This window comes from Sorex araneus, chromosome 3, assembly GCF_027595985.1.
Source record: "Sorex araneus isolate mSorAra2 chromosome 3, mSorAra2.pri, whole genome shotgun sequence".
Taxonomy (NCBI): Eukaryota; Metazoa; Chordata; class Mammalia; order Eulipotyphla; family Soricidae; genus Sorex; species Sorex araneus.
Window position 1 is genome coordinate 215,436,604 of NC_073304.1, and position 19,859 is coordinate 215,456,462.

A 19,859-nucleotide genomic window follows, 5' to 3' on the forward strand; every position below is an offset into this window, starting at 1 on the left:
CCATGTAGTAACGCTGGGCCCTGGCTTGGTTCCTTTTATCAGAGGATCCTAAGGCCCGTCTGTGGACTAGCACTGCTGTGGGCATTTGTTAGAAGTGGATGAGAGGGAGGCAGGAAGCCTCTTTTCTGGATAAAACATATCACCAGTTGCAGTTTTCAAAGACAAGATTGTCTTTCTACCCCTAAGACCTCCCAGACAGAAACCTTCTTTCTAAATAGTAAAGGTACTTATTCTCCTAAGTGAAATAACTTAAATACCCATTTAAAGTTAAGTAAAATAATTAAATAACAGGGGCCAAAAGGATAGTATAGGGTTTAAGGCACTTGTCTTGCACACAGCTAACCCTGGTTCAATCCCTGGCATTGCATATGGTCCCCAGAGCTCTGAGCACTGTCAGGAGTGATCCCTGAACACAGTCAGGAGTAATATCTGAACACCACCAGGTGTGACCCAAAAACACATAAATTATAGAACAATAATACAAGGTTAAGGTGCTTGATGAGCATGTGGTTGACCCCACTTTGATCCCCAGTATGGCATATGGTTCCCTGAGCATCTCCAGGAATTACTCCTAAGCACAGACTCAGTATCTCCAGGGGTTACTCCTGAGCACCACTGAGTATGGCCCAAAACTAAAAATAAATAAATAAAATTATGAGCCTAGAGAGAACAGAAATAGACTGGAGCACAAGCTTTGCATGCAGGAGGCCTCGGGTCACTCCCCTGTACCACCACCTGGAATAACCTGAGTACAGAGCTGAGCACTGCCAGATGTGGTCCAGAAACCAAAAACCAAAACAAACAAAATAACTAAGCCTTGTGTTCCAGAACTAATTTATAGTAGTAGCATGAGCTATCAGCAGATACGGGCAAGAAACCTCAGTAGGGCCCGGAAAGATTAAGTACAGTGGGTAGAGCATTTTGCCTTGCACATTGCCGAGCTGTGTTTGATCCCTGGCATCCCATATGGTCCCCTGAGCACTGCCAGGAGTAATTCCCGGTTGCAGAGCCAGAAGTTACCCCTGAGCACCATCAGGTGTGGCCCAGAAACAAAAAACAAAACAAAACAACTCTTTCTCAGTCAACCAGAAAACAGAAGAGATCTCCCTGGGCTCAAGAGAAAATATGGGCAAAAGAAAAAAAAAAGAGAAAATATGGGGACTGGAGCAATAGCACAGCAGTTAGGGCGTTTGCCTTGCACGCGACTGACCCGGGTTCGATTCCCAGCATCCCATATGGTCCCCTGAGCACTGCCAGGAGTAACTCCTGAGTGCAAAGCCAGGAGGTAACCCTTGTGCATTGCCAGGTGTGATCCAAAAAGCAAAAAAAAAAAGAGAGAGAGAGAGAAAATAAATGGGTTTAGGCTCTTGCCTTGCACAGAGCCGACTTCTGTTCAATCCCTGATACTGCGTGTGGTCCCCGAGCATCACCAAGAGCGATCCCTGAGCATAAAGCTAGGAGTAAACCCTGGTGTGACCAAAAGCCAGGAAAGAAAAGGAAAAAAATGTAAAGCAAGTAAAGCAAGTCCCCCCGACTCCCATCTCCCATCTCCTCAGCCTGGATTACGAGCCTCCTGTGTTGGCCTTAACCTCCTCCACGGGTTCTCCATCTTTATTTCAATAGAAATCAGTCTAAGAGCAACAAGTATAAACCACACAAGGTTTATTCTTCGGCAGTGGCTCCAGGGGTGGGAAGATTCTCTTGCAACCCAAACATACCGTGCTGGGCTATCTTCTAGTTGCTGTGGAAACAGGAAGCCCTATAGGCCAGGTCAATTTTCTCATCAAACGCAGGAGTTGATCAGAAGGCTCTGGGCTGCGTGTGGATGAGACAGACCGGCTTCTGGGTGATATTTCACTTCTAGCCCTGGTTGGAACTACTTAAACTCCATCTGGATCCTGGCTCCAAACCCAGCGTTTAGTTCTCTGAAGGCAACAGGCCTGTTCCCAGCACTCCTGGGCGACACTGCTGTGACACTGTGTCGCTGTAATGGGTTTTTTAACACGCAGTGTTCTCTGTCTTTTCAGACTATTTAAAGAATGTAGACCTTTCCCCTGCCTGACCCCATCCTCTCCAAAAGAGATTTGTATGTTGTAAAAAAAAAAAAAAAAAATTATCTGAATGTAGCAATACTTCCTCTTTTAAGTGTGCTTAGCTGAATGTGACAACAACCCTCATAAAAACAGATAAGTTAATTTCTTCAATTGCTTTAAATGAGTAGTTTTGATTTTGGTTTTGCTGGGTTGTTTTAAAAAAAAAAAAAAATCAGGGCTTTGAGGGAAAGGAGGTATTTGGTGACATCTAGTGTCCATTCTGGACTTCCTCAGGCACCATACCCTCCGCTTAGCCTGGTGGGGGATGGGCAGGGTTATTTGGGAGTTAATTTGGGGGTAGTAAGTCAGGAGAATATGGGCCTGGGGCACAGGCGGCCCAAACAGTCTGATGAAGCTGATCAATGCCTGTCAGAGGGCTATTATTATTCACCTCTGACCTGACCAAAACAAGTGGATGAGGGGGATACCCTCCGAAAATATCTTTTCTTATTTATGATGATACAAAAGAGAAGCAGAAGCATCCCCCACCACCCCCTTTCATGTTAACAAGCAGGTCAGCACCGTGCTCTGATGACGAAGATGATGATGGTGGTGGTGTTTTCTCTCATTAATAACCCCTATGGGAGACTATAGAGTTAGGAGGATGGGAATGGGATTTGGGGTCAGCTGGAAGGCAACGGTCATACACCGGTCAAATTCAGTAGAGGCCATTCCTTTCCCCCAGACAGGAACCAATCGTCTAGAACAAACCCTGGCAGCCTCATTCCTTCCAGGTAATTTTTATAAATGAGGGGACACCCATTCCAAGAGAGGACAAAAAGAAGAGGGTGTGTGTGTGTGTGTGTGTGTGTGTGTGTGTGTGTGTGTGTGTGTGTGTGTGTGTGTGTGTGTGTGTGTGTGTGTGTGTGTGTTGGTGTTCCCGTGCATAAGGAGCATGTAAACCTGCTAACAAGAGACCCACTTGCATCTCAACTCTGTCCTCCAAGCCCTGGCCATATATTATAAAAGGCCATTTTTTAACGAGAATAAAACTGGCACTTTCTACTTTCATCCCCTCACCCTCTTAAATTGTTATTCTGATCAGGACCTTTCCTGCATACACACACACACACACACACACACACACACACACACACACACATTTCTGTCAGGTGGAAAGTCCCACCTCAGATAATTAACAGTGAGGAGTGAGGCCTGGGCAGAAATATTTACCTAGAACCATCTAAGCCACGGCAGGGTTAGGTTAATGCTTAGAATCTCCCCACGCTTTACAAACTCCAGTGTGAAAAAAAAAATCCAGCCATTTATTTTGCAGTGAATTTATAACAAATGCTGTTAAAGGCTTCGTCTTTTGACAGAGGTAATAATAAATTCACTGTTAAAGACGGTAGTTTAATTCCTTATACCTCCAATACTGCACAGAATAAACCATATTCATCACTGAGTAATTTTTTACCACATAAATCTTTAAAACTAACCGGTGAAGGCTGTTGAGACTGAAATATTGTGAATTTATTAGATATGCCCATGTCGTATTGGATTCAGAGGTTTCCATTCGAATATATTATGGGGAAAATTTGTGTCTTTAACTGTGACATTCCTTCCATTTTCCACTGCCAGTATTATAACAAGCAGCTCCTCTAGAGTCAACTGCACGTTTATTAGACAGAGATTTAGTAATAAACTCCTCACTAATCTGCCAAAGAGGCTGGGTGACATTTTGGTGAGATGCTCTATTTAAAAGGAGTCACAGAAGCTTTGTTTCTGTATAATTATTTTCTCAAAAGGAACTCAACCTCCCCAAGTCTCTATCTGCCAGGGTTTCTTGGGAGTGTATGGATTCCGCCTCCCAACCAAACTAGCAGAATAATGAAGCAAATTATAACTCCATTGCAAACATACAGGGCGGTAACTTCTGTGCAGTTTATAGGATTAGTTATGGGGGGCGTGGGGTAATCAGAACACAGAAAAGCCGAAATGAGCAGGCATTGCCAGATGCAGGGTATTTAAGACTAATAAAAAGATGCTATTGATTCTCAAACTGAAAATAATAGACAATGATTTCAGAAAACTTGCTGTTTAAAATTTTCATCTTGATATATGATGCATTAAAGATATAATTGCATCCTCAGATTTGAACAAAAATCCTTTTACTCTGCCATATTAATTTTGAGTGAAAATCTGTGTCTGATAGATGGGGATATTTCGAACCTTTCTTCCTGATTTGCTCGTGAAGTGACATTTAAACTAACCCATTGATTATATCAAATTGTAATGCCTTCTCCAGTTTCATTAAGGAAACATTAATATTGCTAAAATGAAAATGTATTTTTTCTTTTGGTTGCAGGAATGTGCAACATCTTTTTGGCAAAGATATTTGACAGTTTCTCTGTTCCCACTAATAGTGTTTATTTGGGGAAAGTCCCAACTACTAAAAACTTCTGAGTAGCATTTTGAACCTTAAGATGTTGTTTTTTAAATAAAATAAAAATAAACAAAGGAGAGGGGAAAAAATCTCCTGGCACTGCAAGACAACAGCCCATCAGAATAATTGTTAAAAGACAGAACCCGGCTAGAAAGATAAGCATAATACCAGCAATTAATATTCAGTACTTCACATTATAGTCAAGAGGATGTGTTTTTCTTTGTGATGTGTTCATAAGCTAAGAGTATTGGGAGCCAGATTCTGCGCTCTGCCTTCTTTTTGTGCATGAAGATTAAGGAGGGGGGGAGAAAAACAGATCAACAATCCTGTTCCATCTGTAAATGAACAAACATCTTGATTTTATAGCTATTTGCTTTGTAAAACTGAGGAATGAAACAAAAATTACTGGATGCCTAAGTAACACTTTAATTCCGAATTCATTTACGCTATAGCTATGTAGTTGTCACAAACCATAATGCAGTATTTAATTAAAATAACAGAAGTGCATCTAGATATGTCCTGGGGTAGCTATCGCCAAATTATAGTCTGTGCCATCCGTATTTTATTTATGAAATGACAGTTTCTAAGATGCAAGTAGGCTGATCCGAACGCGTAAACATTCTAAACCTGCATTTTTATAAAGGCTCGGCTTTTCTTTTTCCTGCTGTGTCTTTAAATTTTTTCCTCCTTCTATCATTGGGTTGTGGGGTGGTTTGTGGTTTGTTTGTTTGTCTATTTTTCCAAGTGGGATTGTTTTGATGTCAATAAAGATCTCTTTCTAACTCTTGCTTTTCAACTATCGACCTCCTGAGTCTTCTGGCTGTGAAATCTCCGTCTGTTGTCATGGAAAGGCTTGTGAGGCTTCACGGGAGCCACTGCAAGCCTGGGCTAAGACAGGCAGAACTTGGATGCAGACTGCAAGGGGCGAGGGAAAAAGCAGCCCTTTCCGACTCGAGGTGCTTGCTCCCGTGCAGTCTTCCTTGCACCTCTTTTCCCACCTATAAATACCCGTTATAGTTTACACGCTCGCTTGCTCTACTTTGTGGATGTTCACACGCAGACATACTGCTCCTTTTCATAAACGCATAGCATCTATCTTACACGCGCCCACCATCTATCTCCTCGTTCACATTGGCTGTCCCATCCACCTCCTTGTCTGCAGAATTATGTTCAGCAAGGTCCCGATTTATAGGAAATAAATAATGAAAATGGAACAGACTGGGAAAGATAATCGAAACATTCAAATTGTTATTTTTCACTGTACTTTCCACAAACAGAGCATCGATATAAACACCTAGCAGAGGTGTGGGTTGATTCCTTCAAAAGTAATGCCTTGTGGAATAGTCTGATGAGTGGTTTCTCCACTTGCTCTCTTTGCTGTTTTGTGTCTCTGGCTTTATGATGCTCTAAGATCTTTGCCATTTGTTTGAATGGCAAGGGATGCTGTGTTATTATTTTCATTCTTTCTGCTTCTTAGTTATCCTGTCAATAATGCCAAGTTTTGCCACCGTTTGTCCTCTTATAAAATAACCGTGAGAAGGATGAAACAGAAACAACAATTGCCATTGCCTATTTAGAGAAAACAGCGCTGGCGGTTACTGTATTAAGATATTCCTGTAATGGTATCATCGGATCACAGCCCAATCCTACAGCTAGGGTCTTTAGGAGAAAAGGTTTCTTAGACACACTTGTAATTATTTTAGCCCCTTTCACAGGTCACATAGAAAGTTAATTTCAATCGCTGCTAATTTCCGTCCAACAAGAATGCGGTACTTTAAACCACCCAAAATAATTGGATTCAAAACAAATTTAGGAAATTGAGTGTGTTAGAAAGCAAATAAAAATATCCTTTTGGTAAGGAGGATGGTGAAAGTAGTAAAAATGGCCTTTTTTCCCCTCCCTTCTTTCCCCTTCACAACTTTGCCATTAAAGTTGCACCTACAGCTAGAAGTTTGTCCGTGAAAAATGGTCATTTTGTTTCTCTGCTCAAAGAATGTTATTAAAATGCTAATTTAAAAGAAAAAGGAGTTAAATATCTAGCGATGGTGCATTCTAATTGCAACCATAATGAGCTCTCTAAATGTGCGTGCCCCTGACACACACGGAGCATAAACAGCAGTAAACAGATCATTAGTACCCGCGTTCATTTATTCTGGCGACCTTACCATGACCCCACCGAGGGTAGGGTGAAAGCAGGTGGATCTGGCTGTGACACCCCCTAGAGGGATCCAGGAAATGAAGCTATAAGCGGTTGTCATGGAAACGCCTATGTGTGCAGATGATGTAACACACCGACAGGCTGTAGGGTTTCGCAACTGGGACGTCGCCTTTCCCTCTCGCCGGAACAATCTTGAGGATTAAATTATTCATTTCTTTAATTCACAAAGCAAAAGAATCCTAATTTTCTTGGTGATGTGCAGCTCTTCCGTTTGTCTAAGCTCTGAAACAGGGTAACTCGTCAGCCCCTCTTTTTCCTGAAACCTAGCCCAGCTCCCTACCTTTTAGCCCCAAATCACTGGACCTGGTAAAAATCAAGTGGGGGGGTAGGGGGGAAGCGATAGAAATCGGATACTCAGCATCTGTGGTGATTGAGAGAAGAGCTAAGATTTTTAACAGAAAATTAATCCTGTCCACTATGTTCCTTTCTGCTGAGGGCATGCTGGCCACGGCCTCAATGTAGATCTGTGTGGAGCAAGATAGCTTTGTTCAGAACTGGGCAGAGCCAAGCTGGCAGCCAATGCAGACAGCGTAAAGCAAAGAGGCACCAGCCCCAAATGAACACATCACCCTAGCAAGGTGCGAGAAAAAGGAGAGAAAATGAGCATCTGCTCACCCCCTCCCAGGTCCAATTGAGGGAATCGAGATTAATAAAAATAATTCTTTGGAGAATGATTCCACTCCATCCTACTCTGTTTTCCACCAAACAACCTCAATAACCTTACGGCAACAGTAGAATAACTTTTCTTCTTTTTTTAAAAAGGAAGCAGAAAAGACGATCTCTGGAAATTATTTTAAAATAAAAAATATCCCAGCCTGCATCTCCCCCACCCCCCTCCCCATTGCACTTTAGATGAACCTGTGATATTGTAGCAATGGCCCTTGAAGTGCAGTGGGGAGGTGATTTAGGAGAATATTAAAGGCAATGTGGAGATTCAAGGCGCCTCTCTCAGGGAGATCTGGAGAAATACGCAGCACAGATGGGCCGAGCAGATTAAACATTTCCGTCACATTGTTTCCAAATTGTGTTGTGGTGCCTGAGGCTGGTACTGCGGTCAGAGCAAAACAGAGCAGTGCAAAGCTGCGAGCGGCACAGTTTATGGAATACATATTAATACTCCAGTCTCACATGGTATCACAATTCTATCAGCTCTGAAATGGTGCTGTCTCTATTGTTCCTGAATTCTGCACTTGGCACCTTGTTTGCTTCCATCTGCAAAGTGTTTACCTTCCCTTTATCCTTTCTCCCTTCTTTGGGCCAAGTTCAAGGTGTGTTGTTTTCTGGTTTCCCTGTTCTTACAGCCCGGCATTCACCTTCCCCCTCACCTTCTGCAGCAGCTGGTGGTCTTTGTGTCAGGCCCACACGCTTATCACCCCCAGTGTGTTGTTTGTGGGCACCTCCCAACCCTTATTCGGGCATTGTCCAACTCAATCCCAGTTGGGGACTCAAGCACCAAGCCCGAAAATTAGCTCCCACCTCCTCCATCGAGGGTGACATGTTCCTCCTCTCCTAAGAATGCTTAGCAGGGGCTGGGGGTCAGCTGTGTGGTATTGTTGTCAGGCACCCCCCCCCAGTTACTTTCACTGACCTTCCAGCCTCCCTCCGTGTCCCCTTTGCCACTTCCCCACGTACACTTGATCCAGGCCTATCAGCCTCCAGGTTAGCAGAACTCCCTGGAATGTAACAATAAATAAAACTGGTTCAATGGAGGCCAACTTTATAATTCATTTTATTATGATTTATAAAACAAAACTCTGAATAATGGAGACAAAAGAGGAAAAATGATGGCCTAGAGCTTAAAATCCAGTGGGGAACAGCCTAGAGGGGCTGCCACACTGCCCAAGGCACTGGCAGCCTTTGAACAGGTTCCAACACCCTCATCCACTGCCCACCCAGTTGACCCTTTCTTTCGCCTCCTAGAAGAAAATCTCTTCATAAAAATATCTGTACTGAGGGGCCTGGAGCGATAGTACAATGGGTAGGGTGTTTGCCTTGCACGCGGCTGGCCCGGGTTTGATTCCCAGCATCCCATATGGTCCCCCGAGCACTGCCAGGAGTGATTCCTGAGTACAGAGCCAGGAGTAACTCCTGTGCATCGCCAGTGTGACCCAAAAAGAAAAAAAAATCTGTGCTGAAAAATCAGTACCTGTTTGTCCTCAGCGAGAAATTCCTGCTACCAGTCTTGCTGTTTTCTCTGCAGCTATTTCTTAGAGTGCTAGATTAGAGCCCCTAATTTATTTAACAAGGTACGATATCCTAAGAACACATTAAACTTCCAAAGCTAGATTTTAGGACTAGAGAAATTGTGAGATAACTCGGAGGAAAAGTACAATGTGTTTGGCTGACCCCAGGAGCCCAACAATCTACCCTGCCTTAGGAATTCAGATTTTCCATCTTTACCAATGATAATGCATGATGCACAAACACTAATAAGAGAAATAAGCAATCATAAACCAATAATTCTGTGATTGATTGGTCTTTCCCATACATATATCAGGCAGTTATTGATCTTTCATGTTAGGAGCTGATTGATTGCCCTCTTGAAAAGAAATTCTCTTGTTTACAAGCAATGATACAGTGAACTTTGATGGTTAGAAGAACGAAAGCATGAGACATTTTCTGGGAATTGTGTTCCACAGAGGCTTCCAGAAGTCCAATTCGATGTGAAAAGACAACAATTCTATTAGGAACATTCTCAGGGGAACCGACAGTGTCAAGCGACTTGCTCCAAAAGCCATCATGTTGATTTGAATGGAAGCTAGGAGAAGATCCCACTTTTTTAAGCCACCATTTAAAGAGATGCTTCTTGGAAGGACAAATAAGCTCAGTCAGTCTCTGAATCTGTGCACTCTGCAGCTGAAGGCCCAAGCCTAAGAAACTCAGAATGCCAGGCACAACAATTCTTGATTTCATTTCACGATAAATATATACTTTTTAATTAAAAATAAGAGGAAGGGGGTGGGGCCAGAGAGATAGTACCGCAGATAAAGCACTTGCTTTACTCAGGGCCCACCTGAGTTCAATCCCCAAGCATTCCATATGGTCCCCTGAGCATCATCAGGTGTGACCCAAAAATTCTTGAGTGCAGGGGCTGGAGCGATAGCACAGCAGGTAGGGCGTTTGCCTTGCACGCAGCCAACCCAGGTTCGATTCCCAGCATCCCATATGGTCCCCTGAGCACTGCCAGGGGTAATTTCTGAGTGCAAAGCCAGGAGTAACCCCTGTGCATCGCCAGGTATGACCCAAAAAGAAAAAAAAAATTCCTGAGTGCAGGACCAGGAGTTACCCCTGAATATCATCAGGTGTGACCCCACCCCCCCCAAAAAAAAAGAGGAAGGGGAGGGAAAAAGACCACAACAGGCCAAAGTACAGATCCAGGCCATAAGGACCATTGTTTCCCTGCCCCCCAGCGCTGGTTCAGAAACTCTGGAGTGGCCATAAACCCTTTGAGAACAAGAAAAAGTCTGGTTCTCACTGTAGGGAAGAAACACACACATGTGCACACAACATTTTACGCCACTTTCAAGGAGTCCAAAGATCCCTTCACGTCCATCCACTAACAGGCCAGGGGTTCCCAGACTCCAGTTTAAGAGTGGTGATTTCCTTCTGTTGAAACAGCCTAGGATTCACTGAGCCTAGAAATTGAATTCTCATCCCAAGACAGGATGGTCATTCCAGGTCATGTCTGTGCTACTCCAGGGGAGCTATGGAAGCGCTTATACAAATAGGAACCAGCAGGGAGGAGAGAAATTAAAATGTAGCAATCATGGAGTCCGGGTATTTAATCTCTTTTAAGGCTTATGATGGGCGCCTGCTGGGTTTCCCCCTGATAGCCCCTGACCCCTACTGACAGGGTATTTGCGGCGCCACACGGGGACTCAGGGCCCTGTGACAGGAGGAGCACCAAGGAGGTCCACGATCGTCTTGAAAGCATAAACAGCAATAGGAAGCCACTGGAGGCAGAGTCAAGCTGCGAGCCAGGCCCAGCGTTGGCGGCCATACTGCTTTTTGTCTCTAGAATGCACGGTTCCTTTTACGGCACATTTGATAGAGGTTTGTGTTTTCTTCTTCCTTTCCTTTCCTCTTGTTGGAGATTCACCGGCCTAAATCCCTTTATGGTCGTTTGATTGTTTGTTTATGGTTGTTTGATATGATTCCCCCATCAAACAAAGGCGTGATGGGTGCTAGTGTTGAGTACCGTGTCAGACTCAGCTTTCCCCAACGCACTGTCTGTGCTCCTCCCACCAGTTGATGGGGCTCAAGTAGCCGACCTTCATTTTTTAGGCGTCTTCGTGAAAGTCAGGAGTAAGGTTCAAGGAGGTGGAGCAAAGATGGTGTTGAGAGAGAAGCAACTGTTAAACCCAGCTTAGACACATCCATGATGAGAAGAGCCACATGGATTATCTTCAAGCAAAAGGTTTCTCCAAAGATGGTGGAAAGAAGTTCATACCAAAGTGAAAGATTGATCTGGGTTCCTAAATAGCTTCTATCTTCTTATCCAGAGCCTCTTGGACTAACAAGTCTGTACTCTAGTGGCTCCACCACGCGTGGTGCGTACGGTTAAGGAGCAAGAGACCTTGTCGTTCTCCTTCTCTCTACTGACACTTAAAAGTGCGTGGCCCACTGTGAGGATTCTGGCACTCCTGGACAGTCAGCAGTTTTCAGACCTTTCCCAACATCTGGGCAAAGAGAACTCCGACGACAGAAAACGTTGGAATTCAGATCTCGCTGCTGTCCACCCCACAACTAAAATCCAAGAATCAGCAACTTAATAAAAATGCAGTAAATTAGCACCTCCAGACAAGAGCAGAGTTCATTCAGAGCTGGGGTCTGCCGGGCTGAGCCAGTACTCGCTCCATTTTAATAGTTTAATAAAAATTAGCATAATTAACGAACATCTGTATGATCCAGAGTGGTGCAATTTGGCACTTGGAAACGAGGGCTTAAACATGATTGCTGTGAGTTTAATGTTGTTTTAATTCTTTTTGGCACTGTGCAGTGAAATAAACGTTTGGTGGTGATAGTTCTCGGCCGGATCTCATTTGCATTTTTCTCCCTTTGATTATGAGCAATTGTGGACTCCCCAGCAATTCATCAAAGTAGAAATTATTTTAAAATACCTCGTGGTGTTCAGATGGGGTTGGAGCAACGCATGGGGTGGTGGGGGGGGTGGTCGTGGAAGAGAAGGCTAGAAATGTTCCATTCATGCTTTCAGCATCTCAACCCTGCAGCCCTTTTGCGGGTATCCAGCCAAGGGAAGAAATCTGGAAAAGACAGTCAGATCCCAAGACCTGTAGGTGCTTTGATTAAGCTCCCAGGCTCCCACAGCGGGCTGCCTCTGCTCTCCCGGTCTCAGACTTCTGCCCGCTCTTTTGTTTTGAAGGGCAGAGAGTAGATTTCGCTCATTTCAGCTCTCTCCTCCGTGGGGGGGTGCGTGCATCTGCTGTGGGCTGGGTCCGCACTCCCCTCCAGCAAGAGGGCACAGGTTGGGCGATGGGTTTTTGGAGGTGCCCTGCTGGGCCTCATCTGCTCCCTGTTTGTACCCTCCGCAGGGTGACGGGGGCCACCTTCCCAGAGCTCAGTCCCGAGTCCTGGCATGTGGGTTCCTGGGGGTGGTGGGGTGAAGTCTACAGTCTTGAGTGGTTCTAGGGAGGAAGCCCAGCCACGCATCTCAGGGGAGGGCACAGCAGTGGAGGACACTTCACAACTCGGAAGCACGTTGACTTTGATCAAAAGACCAATAGGCAACATTGTGCCCCCAACACCCCAGCTGGGGAAATGGCAGAAAAGCTGAAGCTCTCTGAGGGCAGGAGAGGAGACTCTTGTTTCCCTCCATAGCCAGGTCCTATAGATATGGCCTATTCCAGCGACACGCAAAAGGAAGGCCACACTGCAAGAAAACTCAAAATAGAAATGCCCTAAGAGGGGCTGGAGCCATAGCACAGCAGGTAGGGCATTTGCCTTGCACGCGGCCGACCCAGGTTCGATTCCCAGCATCCCATATTGTCCCCCAAGCAGCACCAGGAGTAATTCCTGAGTGCAGAGCCAGGAGTAACCCCTGAGCTTGGTGTGACCCAAAAAAGCAAAAAAATTTAAAAAAAGGGGAAAAAAAGCCCTAAGAGCTCAGTAACATGACTTGTTCTTACTTTTCTTTTTTTCTTTTTGGGTCACACCTGGCGATGCACAGAGGTTACTCCTGGCTCTACACTCAGGAATTACTCCTGGCGGTGCTCAGGGAACCATATGGGATGCTGGGAATTGAACCTGGGTCGGCCGCGTGCAAGGCAAACGCCCTACCCGTTGTGCTATCACTCCAGCCCCTCAGTAACATGACTTGTACTGAAAGAAGTTTAAAATGTCCTGAGCTGGAGAGAGAGAGAGAGAGAGAGAGAGAGAGAGAGAGAGAGAGAGAGAGAGAGAAAGTACAGGGTTAACACATTTACCTTGGGTCTGAGTAAGATAAGGGTAAGGGCACTTGCCTGGCACGCAGCCAAGCCAGGTCTGATCCCTGGCATCCCATATGGTCCTCTGAGAACCTCCAAGAGAAATTTCTGAGTACAGAGCCAGGAGTAACCCCTGAACATCGCTAGGTGTGCCCCCCCCAAAGCACTTGTCTTGCCATGTGGCAGGTCCCACTTCAATCCCTGCCACCACCAGGGGATGACCCCTGAGCACAGAGCCAGGGGTAAGCCCTGAACTGAGCACTTTCAGGTGTGGCCCAAAACCAAAGCAAACAAATAAAAACTTTTAGATGTTCTAACCAGCACAGGCCAAGAATTTCTGAGTCATTTCCTCCACCTGCACCCTATGTCCTGAACCCACCCCAACACAGGCAGTGCAGTGAAGTGGGCCTGGGGGCAGGAAAGAAACGGCAGGTGTGGTGGAGACTGCGGGGAAGGGGGGAAGGAGTAGGAGGGGGCAGTGAAGACCTGCATCTATGAAGACTGATTCAACCAAGCTAGTTCCCCGCTCCTTTCAGGATCCGCCCCGTCGTCTCAGCTTGTCAGGCCCTTGAGACTCTGGGAAATTGGCTCCACAGGCCGTTGCTCTCTTCCTGCCACCACCCTTGAGTCACCAGGGGAATATCTGAGTTAGTTGTAACTAAATCTGCTCAGCGGAGACCATAAATCCCCACTGCTCCCTTCATTTCTGCGTAACCTCATTTAACGAGCATTCCTCAGGTCCCCTGGGTGCTAGGTACCCTGCTGAGTACTGGGGATCCAGGAGCAGATAAATCCAGGCCCCAGCTCGCACCGAACCTTCCACCTTAGGAGGGACAGTGAGACACAGGCAGATGGATGCGAGCAGCAACGTGAATTCATTTCTTGGGATTCTCAGGACACAGCATGGTGGGCCTAGCTGGGGGCCCCCACAGAGAGAGCACAGCAGAAGCTTCTAGAAAGTGACACAGGAATGGAGATCTGGTGGCTGCTTAGGAGACAAGCCCCTAAAAGGCAGGAGGGATGGAGCAGCTAAACAGGTAGAGTAAAGGCCCCATGTGGGAGAGCTTGTGGCCCAGAGGAGAGGCTGCCAGAGCTTCTGTTTAATGAAGAGGGTCACCAGATCCTCGACTGAGGGGCAAATGACAATCCTGGGCAGGCGGAGTGGGAGATGTCACACAGGGTGTTGTTCACCTTGTTAAGTTGACAACAGGGGCCCAAGTGATAGTATAGTGGATAGGGCACTCGCCTTGCTCATGGCTGACCCAGTTCCAATCCCTGACACCCCATATGGTCTCTGAACCCCACCAGGAGTGATCCCTGACCACCAGTGGGTGCAGCCTGGAAAAAGAAAAAGAAGAGGAAGAAAAGAAATTATCTGAAGATTGGATATGTAATCCCCATGAGAGAGGACAGTGATATCACTCTTGGGTATTTGGCAATGGAAGTGAATTCCAATAATATTTTGGAGAGAGATTATCCCTCTGATTTGCTTATGCTTTGCTTTGGGGTCGCAACTGGCAGTGCTCAGAAGCTACTCCTAGAGCAATGTTCAGGGGACCAGATGGAGTAGGGAATTGAAACCAGGACTCCAACAAGCAAAGCATGTACTCCGTCCTTTGAGCCATCTCCCTGGCCCTTGGAGAGAAAATTCACAAGACCCCAGGACTGCTTGAAAGGAAGGTGAAGTTAGGGACAACTTATAAGTTTCTGACTGGAGTAATGTACCAGGGTGGTGGTACATGGTGCAGGTACATCTCACTCCCATCAGGAGCATAGGAAGTGAAGGGAACTGGGGTCTGGGCTGGGGGCGGGAGAGGGGGCAGGATTGTGGGTTAGGTGTGCAGCATACTGAGGACAAGCAGCTTGACAGGCAGCGCTTAAAGTATGGGAATCCCGCACTTCCCAAAAGCAAGAAAAGCAACCATTTGACCCTGAATTTCATTGGATCAACAAATGAGTGTTTTTCTTCCTTTTAGAACTCAGCACCCTGGTATGCAAAAATAAGAGTTCCAGGGGCTGGAGCAATAACACAGTGGGTAGGGCGTTTGCCTTGCATTGACCAACCCGGGTTCGAGTCCCAGCATCCCAGATGGTCCCCTGAGCACCGCCAGGGGTAATTCCTGAGTGCAGAGCCAGGAGTAACCCCTGTGCATCGCCAGGTGTGACCCAAAAGGCAAAAAAAAAAAAGTTCTAAGGTGCCCCAAACCCAGTGAAACTAGAATAGATGATCGTTCCAATTCTTAACTTTTCATCTTAACAGAGAAAACGTTTCCTGATGCTTTTAGGAACAGTCCCAAAATGGTCAATGTCTTCTGGGCTTGCGAAAAGCTTTTGAGTTTCAGGAGCTCCGTTCTCAACCCTGTGACCACTCTTTCGGTATTTGTATTGAAATGGGGATCCCCTCATCAGAATTGGGGTCACCAGGGGTGACACATATGCCTGTCTGTGGTATCACACCCTTTTGCCAGGGTACTTGCCAGAGGTCACACATCAGGCTGCAGTGTTTGCACACTCGGCCACAGTGCTCACTGAGGCATGCACCTTTGCACACTCACACACCGGGGCTGCATTTCCTGGCCATGGTACTTGCACATATTTTTCTTTTTTTTTTTCATTTAAATCACCATGAATTACAAAATTATTTCTGACTGAGTTTCAAGCATACAGTGCTCCAACATGGATCCCTTCACCAGCATGCACTTCCCTCCACCGGTGTCCCTAGCTCCCCTCCTGCCCCCTGCCTGCTCCTAGCAGGCACTTTTCCTGCTTCCTTTTAGGCACTGTGGTTTACAGTACTATTGCTGATTATCTCTTTACCTCCTTTCAGCACCCAGTTCCCATTCAGAGTGACCACTTCCTTTTGTCATTGTCATAGTGGTCCTTTCCCAGACCTATCCCCCTCCCCCTACAATGGCAAGCTTCCCACTGAGAACCACTTCTCAGTTATTCCCTCCTATTGCATTCATGAGTGAGGCTATTCTGACTTGAGCGCCTTTTAGTTTTGATGCTTGAAATCTCTTGCCATGCCAGAGACCACAGAGAACAGAGCTGCCAGCATCGTGCTGGGCACCTGTGAGACCCCTGGTTTTGAACTGCAAGGCAGGCATTCTAAGCCACTGCACTATTCCCCCGAGTTAACCCTTTATTTATTTATTTATTTATTTGCTTTTTGGGTCACACCTGGCGATGCACAGGGGTTACTCCTGGCTCTGCACTCAGGAACCACCCCTGGCAGTGCTCAAGGGACCCTATGGGATGCTGGGAATCGAACCCGGGTTGACCGCGTGCAAGGCAAATGCCCTACCTACTGTGCTACCGCTCCAGTCCCTCTACCCTTTACTTTAAATCCTCTCGAGTCTCTTTTTCATGTGTCTGTCTCTATGGCTCTTGTGTTCTTCCTGTCACTATGGATATGCCCGTCAACTTCCTACCCCTTCCAGGGGTGGAACATCATGCCTAAGGTGCCCAACATGTATCATATGCTTTGGATGGTTCTTCCTTTTGTGGCCATCACTGATACCTTACACATGGACTGCGGGGTGGGGGCACTTGCCTTGCTGTGGGGGCTAAGGTTGGGGGGCGGATATCAGCCCTATTCTTACAGAAGAGGATGTTACCCCTTGGAGATCCTAAGGTCACATGGTGCTGAAGGACCACATGGGGATTAGATCCCCGTCTGTCTGACTCCAAAGGCCATTACTCTGTGCCATGCTATAAGCTCCCAGAGAGCACGCAATGTTCTGATTCATCATTATACATCTCATGGGAACGCAAGTAGCACTTTGTACGGTGAAGACCCGTGACCAATATTATCGATTGCAACTATGACATAACCGGACTCCCTGAATATCTTTAGTGCTGTGTCCAACTTTATCATTCTTCTCAGCTGGGTGGAAGACGTGTTCTCTGTGTTCAGCAGTCATCATCGAATGTACTAATGGTGTCGACAGGTGGCAGAATAAGCGCAGAGCTCTCTTGCCTCCTCTTGATGACTCCTTAGCTAGCACTGAATAGTGAGGGATAGCGTCAATCAAAACACCGTGCGAGGGGGCCGGAGCGATAGTACAGCTGGTAGGGCGTTTGCCTTGCACGAGGCCGACCTGTGTTCGATCCCCCCCACAACAGCAGTAACCCCTGAGTATTGCTGGGTGTGACTCAAGAAGCCAAAAAAAAAAAAGACACCATACGACAAAATCTCCAGTGCAGTCACCGTGAGGTTAACAGAAGCATAACCAAATTATTGGTCTTCATAATTTACTTAATTATATTGAATAATCCTCTGAGAGTTTCCTGCCCACATGGGACAGCCTTGCAAGCTTCCCATGTTGTATTCATATGCAAAATCCAGTAACAAGCTGGATCTCATTCCCCTGACCCTGAAGAGCCCCCAGTGCAACATCGTTAGGAGGGCCTTGTAAGATAGACTTGTAAGATCTCAGGGAAAGGATGAACTGAGATGTTACTGAGCCCGCCCAAGAAATCGGTGATTAATGGGATATCGTGATCGTGATCATGATATTGAATAATATGACAAACTATGTTTTCAATTTCCTAGGAGTATAACATGTATGGCTGGTGGATAGGAGAACTGAACAGCCTCGTTGGGATTGTGCCAAAGGAGTATCTCACCACCGCCTTTGAAGTGGAAGCCCCATGAAGCCCAGGTATCAGAACTTTAGCCAAGGGCTCTGTGGCCAGACCTACATTCCTCTCAGGAGGATACAAGTTATGAATGAAGTAGCTTTGCTTTATTTACAAAAGTGAGGAGCTGGAGTGATAGCACAGTGGGTAGGCCATTTGCCTTGCATGTCACCCACCTGAGTTTGATCCCGACATACCATATGGTCCCCTGAACACTGCCAAGTGGAATTCCTGAGCACAGAGCCAGGAGTAACCCTTGAGCACCATCAGGCGAGGCCCAAAGAACAAACTAAAAAAAATGATATTAGGGACAGAGCGATAGTACAGCGGGTAGGCATTTGCCATACCCAGCCTGGGTTCAATCTCTGGCACCAGATATGTCCTCCTCAGTACCACCAGGAGTGATCCCTGAGCACAAAGCCGGGAGTAAGTACTGAGCACTTCCATGTAGATCCTATAAACATAAACACATACAATGCAATCTAGTGATTTAATTAATGGAGAAATGTTTTTCTCTTCTGTAAAAATCTGGAGAAAGGGAAGAGAAGAGAGGGGAAGGGGAAGAGGAAGAAAAAGGAGAAGAAAAGGGGAAGAAAGGGAAGGAAAGGAAAAGGGACCGCTCTTCTCTACAGATAATGAAATGCACTCTGTGTTGGTCAGTTGTGTTTTGTTTCTTTGTTTTTTGGGTCACATCCGGCAATGCACAGGGGTTACTCCTGGCTCTGCACTCAGGAATCACCCCTGGTGGTGCTTTGAAGATCATATGGGATGCTGGGAATCGAACCCGGGTCGGCCGCATGGAAGTCAAATGCCCTACCCACTGTGCTATTGCTCCAGCCCCAAGTTGTGTGTGTGTGTGTGTGTGTGTGTGTGTGTGTTTAAGCAGCAAAGAAAAACAGACCAAATTTGTTCTGTTTTTGTATGAAGGGAGTTGTAAGTGTGTATGAGAAATTTCTGGAAGGGGAAAGAAAATGTCAATGGAGCCAGAGTACAGTAGATAGGGCGCTTGCCTTGCACATGGCCAACCTAACTTCAATCTCGGGCATCCCATATGGTTCCCTGAGCACCACCAGGAGTGATTCCTGAGTCCAAAACCACAAGTAAGCCCTGAGCACTGCCAGGTGTGGCCCCAAAACAAAAAGAAATAAAAAAGAAAATGATACCGAGTAAGCATCCAGAACAGAGGCAGGGTGGGAGAGGGAAGCATCTTCCCCTCTGCCCCTTTGTACCGTTTACATTTTGAATCCTAAAAGCAAATGTTTTTCCTCCTTTAGAATATAGAACCTTCTCTCCCGCCTACCTTTGGGAAGACACACCCTCACCGCCCTTCCCCCACTCCCCCCCAAGAAAAAAAAACAGACTCTTCTTCTTACTGGAGATCCAAGTCTCATCTGACACCTGGGAACAGCTGCAAGCCGCAACAACAGACAGGAAGAGGCTCCACTGCACCCCTGTGGCTGCACCCGCCTTGTCCTGGCTCCTCCTGCCCCTAACTCCTCCACTTGCCCACCCCTCTGCCTGCCCCAGGCCTGTCCAGAGAAGACGGAGTGATGCAAGCCTGGAAGAGGGCATGGCGGTTGTTTGGCCTGGGCTGAAAAGCACAATAAAACTTCAGATTTGGATTGTGAGGTGGTTGCTGTTCCTTGTTGTCACCAAATCAAAATGCTGGTCCTGGGGATTCTCCAGTGGGTGGGAAAGGATAACAGAGTAAACAGAGCCATCGGAGAAGGTGCTGGCACTGGTCTCTCAGCAGAGCAGAATCATCTCTGGGACTCGGGCCTGCAGGAGTTCTGCGGTTTTGCTTTTCTGAGGACCGTCTCAAACGAGGCCAGGCTCGGAGAGCATCTTGGGGTCAGCACATTGGAGAGTTCCGTTCCCACTTCCCTGCGTGCCCAGCATCTCAGCAAGTACCCCGGGGCAGGGAGGCCTGACAACCCGCAGGCCGGTTGTCTTCTACTGTTTTCTGTGTCTTGAAGAGAAACATAGTTGTTATAAACCCTGGAAGCAGAGAGTCTGGGAATAAATCCCAGGTGCCCAGTTATTACCTATGGTCTCCAGAGCTAGGCACTTGGACATTC

At 46.4% G+C, this 19,859-nt stretch overlaps 1 protein-coding gene across 1 annotated transcript in view; it reads left to right on the plus strand.

The window, feature by feature from the left end:
- Positions 1–19,409, plus strand: part of SKAP1 (src kinase associated phosphoprotein 1) — a 328,733-nt gene extending 309,324 nt beyond the window's left edge. The window contains exons 12-13 of the mRNA XM_055132038.1: positions 17,696–17,804; positions 19,056–19,409. Coding sequence (XP_054988013.1) covers positions 17,696–17,797 — 102 coding nt within the window. The 3' untranslated portion in view covers positions 17,798–17,804; positions 19,056–19,409. The remainder of the gene's footprint in view (positions 1–17,695; positions 17,805–19,055) is intronic.
- The last annotated feature ends 450 nt before the right edge of the window (positions 19,410–19,859 follow it).